The sequence below is a fragment of the Aedes albopictus genome, unplaced genomic scaffold, assembly GCF_035046485.1.
Source record: "Aedes albopictus strain Foshan unplaced genomic scaffold, AalbF5 HiC_scaffold_675, whole genome shotgun sequence".
In the NCBI taxonomy this organism is placed as follows: Eukaryota; Metazoa; Arthropoda; class Insecta; order Diptera; family Culicidae; genus Aedes; species Aedes albopictus.
The window spans coordinates 18,539-23,429 of record NW_026917504.1 but is presented as its reverse complement, the minus strand read 5'-3'; the positions used below and the strand labels follow the sequence as shown (position 1 = coordinate 23,429).

At 44.0% G+C, this 4,891-nt stretch overlaps 1 protein-coding gene across 1 annotated transcript; it reads right to left on the bottom strand.

Moving 5' to 3' along the window:
* Positions 1-1,940: 1,940 nt before the first annotated feature.
* On the bottom strand, positions 1,941-4,445 carry LOC115269840 (clathrin interactor 1; the record flags this gene model as incomplete). Its single annotated transcript, XM_029878619.2, is given in 4 exon segments — positions 1,941-2,707; positions 2,813-2,906; positions 2,975-3,335; positions 4,216-4,445. Coding segments are annotated over 4 exon segments (1,411 nt in total), but the record flags the coding sequence as incomplete, so codon positions are not given.
* Between the last annotated feature and the right edge of the window lie 446 nt (positions 4,446-4,891).

Here is a 4,891-nt window from a genome sequence, read left to right as displayed (position 1 = left end):
TAGAGAAAGCTTTGAAAGAAATCACGGGAAGAAAGGCACGCAAAAGAACTTAGGAGATAGTCCAGGAGAAATTCAGTAAAACTCTGAGAGACATCCCAGGATTAATGCCGGAAGGAATCTTATGAGAGAAGTACCGCGACAAACTCCGAGAGAAATTTCAGGTGAAACTTTTAAAAATATCATGTAAGAACTTTTAAGAACTATTCCAGCTGAAACTCCTGTAGAAATCCAGGGCGAAACTTTGAAGAAAGCTCATTGAAATTTCTTGAAGAAATTGCAGAAGAAACTTGGGGTGAAATCCCGGCAAGGGATCCCGCAGAAAATTCTTAAGAAATCATTGCAGGAGCTCTAGTAGAAATCTCATTAATAACTCCTGAAGAAATACCGGGAAGATCTACTGGAGAAGTGTCATGAGAAATACTAGAAGGATTCGCGAAAAATCTGTAAGATAAATTGCGAGATAAACATTAGGAGAAATTCTGTGATAAAGCCTACAATATAACTTGAGATATACTCTTTTCGGTTCCTATTTCCGTTCACCCCATTTATTTTGCATGGTGTGGACGGAATTAGGAACCAAAAAAAAGTAATTGGAATTAGGTGATGTCACATTCTGGGCTGAAAGTCTCTTACCCCACGTCTCCACTGCCCATAACTGCATAACAGTCACATTCGACAAAAGTAGGCATGGGAGAAAATGGAGTTTAAAGTTTGCAACATGCGCTAGTATGGAGACGAAACGAAATTTCAAAAATATGACAATAATTCAAAATTAATCCTATTGCAATGAAATTTTCTACAGCTCTTCTTGTATGCTGGACGAACAGTCAAAAAAAATATCAGACAAAAATATGATTGATGGTACGCTATAAGGTCAATGAGTATTTCCAGTGTGACTGTTATGCGGTTACATTCATGAATATTAGCTAATGAGACAAAACGACTTGGTATTTGTTTCACATTTTACAGAACATACTTATAAAGTTCATTTGGGTAGATGAAAGTATTGATGATTAGGAGATGATCCCCAGTATTAACTCAATATTGGCAAAAACTGCAAATGTTACAATTATGCAGTTATGGGCAGTTCACTAGTCTGAAATGTCTTGCCATTTTGCTGCCAGAAAGAGAAAAGGTAACAGAAATGATCAACACCACTGCTTTCCATGCAAACAACGAGATAACATTTCTGTCATGACACATCTGTCCAGCAAAATGGCAAGACATTTCTGTCTAGTGGAGACGTCGGGTAAATAAGAACAAATCAATCAATGATGTCACAGTACCTTGGAATTCTAGTGACGTTCAATAATGTTGTTACCCGCGCGGTGAAAAGGTGTCTTACAGCTGCCAACAAAACTGTCAACAGCTGAAGTCCCGTAGCTTGTAGACGAAGACTAAATTCGTGTGGTAACAGACACTGATCCATCTGGTTGCTTTATACGTCCACAAGACTTGCATGTTGAAAGATTCTACGAGGAGCGGCGATACAAAAAAATGGCATCCAGTGGTATCACATGAATCACGAGAAATAAACTATTACCAAGTGAGTAAAAGTAATGATATTGTCAAACTAGTAAAACTCGGCAGACTGAGTTGGACTGGTCACGCCGCAAGGATGTCGGAAAAACGAGAGTTCAGTAGAAAACCAGGAAGAGGCCAGCGACTCCGTAGCTCTTAATGTCCAAGGGGAGATGGAAGCGATTAGCATAGAACCGGTGTCAGTGGAGACGGATGCTTCATTCGGGGTGGATTCAACGGAACGAATTGTACCTAGCCCACCAAGAAAAACAATGTTTCGTTTTTTCATCGCAAGAGCCTGAATACATAGTAGGTATCAAACGTCTCGAAAGGGTAAAATCTGGGCATGCACTGATAAGACTCCAATATAAGCATTTTCAAAGCCAAACGAAAGGAATTATTAGAGATAAATCACTCACCATTCGTGCTTCCCAGACTCAGTCCGCTCAAATCGGACAGTAAATCGTTGGCCGCTGTTTGTTGCTGCATCTGTGGTGGCTGCTGAGGTGACATCCCGAACAAGCTCACTCCGGCTGCCGGGATCGACGACGCTGCTGGCGGCGCACTCGTATTCAGTCCAAAGAACAAATCACTCGATGCGGCGGGGGCTGGTGCAGCCGACGACGGCGCCGTTCCGAACGCCGCAAAATCTGCGAAATCATCACCGCCAGCTTTGGGCGCCGGTTTACCACCGAACGCTGATTCGAAATCGCCAAACTCCGGACCGGTCGCGGAGGAATCGTCCGCCCGAGGGTTAAAGTCGTCGAAGTCGGTGTCCTTGGATGGACTTCCAACCGAGGGAGGCGCCGGACAGGTTCGGAACAGGTCCTCTAGGATCTCATTGCCGGGAGGTTTCCCACTGGCGGCGACATCCGAAGTGCTGATAATTTCCTCGGCATGGGTGTTTCTGTGCGTTGGCGAGTGGATTCCGAGGTCGGCGGATTTTCCAAAGTTTTTCGCCGCTCCCATGTCGATTTTCTTGGCGGGTTTGCTGGATGCGGCTGCGGCGGTCGCTGCTTTCACTGTCGCCGCTGCTGCTGCCGGGGATTTAATGTTCAGGTTGATCTTCTTTTCACCCGGCGTGGTCGATGAGGAGGACGGCGAGAATCCACTGCCGGAATGCGTCGAAAGGGTCGACGATGGTTGACGGGTGGCAGGACTCTTCGAGCGCTCTTTGTCGTAATATCTGAAAGGGAAATGAACGGTTAGGTGATAAGTTAACATCGATAACTTAGCAGCTAAGCAGAACAAAAATAATTCAATTTTGCATTCGAGTGTTATGTTTACAAACCTGTTGGCATGAGGTCCATTTGATTCATTGTCGGAGTCTTCCCGTTCTCCGTCGTACTGGTAGTCATATTCGTAACGGTCCTTTCCTTCGTTATCTAAAAATAAACTCCTTTTAAATTGTAATCTAGTTCTCCCATGTATAAAGTAGTATTCAATAACTTACACCCCCGTTCATCCGTCCTCCGGTCCCAGCTGTCCCGGTAGCCACCGTACTCGCTACCGCCTCCTCCGCCGCCACCACCACCACCACCGTATCGCATTCCGCCCATCGCGTCCGAGCTCATTCCAATGTACTTGTCCTTGTTCTTCTTGGCCTTTTTCCGCTCCTCTCGCAGTTTGTCGTCGTCCTGAATGAAATCGATCAACTCACGAACCTTGTGCCGGACATTGATGCCCTGATCCTTGCCGTTCTCGTCCACGAAGGTGTAGTTCTCCAGCGATCGCAGATCGTAAATGTGTTCCCGCGACGAGGTCACCACCCGTTCCGAACCATTCCGTACCAGGTAGTTAAGTAGCAGTAAGCTCTGAAAGTAGTACACATATTGATTGGTTGGATGAAAAAGTCGAAGGTGGTATAGGAGATCAAAAGGTATAATGTCATCTTCTTCTTCTATATATATAAAAATGAGTTTGAAGTCCCTTTGAGGCAACAAAACTCACGAACGGGTGAACCGATCAGCATGGCTCTTGCACGGTTCGATTCGTATTCATGGTGGCTGTGTTTATAAGTAATAAAAATTACGAAAATAAACTGGAAAAGTAAGAAAATTGACAAATTAGAGATTTTTCATGAGCTGGGAAGAAAATCAACACGATCTAAATGAAACCAATCTAGAGTGCGGTGCTATTTTGAGCTTAACAGTTGTCAAACCTCCACAAGACGGCAAGACAAGGTTTGCCGGGCCAGCTAGTTATATATAAATATAAGAAGAAAGTTCTGGAGGAATCTCAGAAAAATTCTTGTACAAATTCTAAAGAAAAAATCTAGGAGAAAAGCCAGAAGAAACTTTCAGAAGGAATCAAGAAGGGTTTCCAGAAGAAATCCTAGTTGGATCTCCAGAAGAAGTCCTAGAAAGAACTATTTGAGGATTTTTTTTAGATGAAACTAATGGAGAAATGCCCAAAAGAATCCTGGAGAATAATAAAAGTTCAGGAAGAATTCCAGAAAAGAAACTCGCTAAGAAATCTTGGTATGAACTTCTATAGGGATTCCAGAAAAGATTCCCGAGACGATTACCGTAGGATGTCGGGAGGCATAGGAATATCCACTTAGAAATGTTCCAAGAGTAACATCAGTATCTTAAGAAATCCTCACCCTTTTTTTTCACGATCTCATCCCAGTCCTTCAGGGCGATTCCCAGTCTGACAATAACAACACAGAATGCACCTACAAACAGTACATACCTTGTACGTCCGCCTCCAGTTGGTTTTATTGTCCTGTAGCATCCGTTTCCACAGCATCGACATCACCTCGGGGAAGTGCTCGTAGGTGAAGGTGGCGTGTGCCAGTTCCTGCATCAGCGGTCCCGTCGGACCCCACGGTTCATCGTTGGTTGCTTCGCGTACTTTGCCCTCGATTTCGGTGTAGTTCATCACGACATTGGTCCTGCATAGACGGAGAGAGAAAGGAAATGTGGACGGATTTGATTAGTATAAGTTGGCAAATATTTACGAGCGTTGCTGCCGGCTGGCTTGAACGAGAGAGGTGCTAAAATGGCAATAAATTTGGATCGTTGCTGAGTTTGGCAACGGCGGCGACATCAACAAAGATGATGAAAACAGGTCTTGCTATATGTAAACAGCAGAAATGGATGGAGAACCATTATGTTGAAGAGAGCACAAACTTTAAGCTTTCAGAAATTGTCGACTGGAATCAACCGAAAATCAGAAAAGTATCCTAATCTGAACATAACCGACTGGTATTAAAATTTAAGCTTGGATACCCTCAACCACATCGATCTAGATTAAAGAACCATCTGGTGGTGTTGATGATTTGCAAACAAACACACTTTGTTCGAATCGAGCTGGGAGGTGAGAGGGGCTTCCGCTGGTAGAATGAATGTTATCTTCTCCGAGCGAT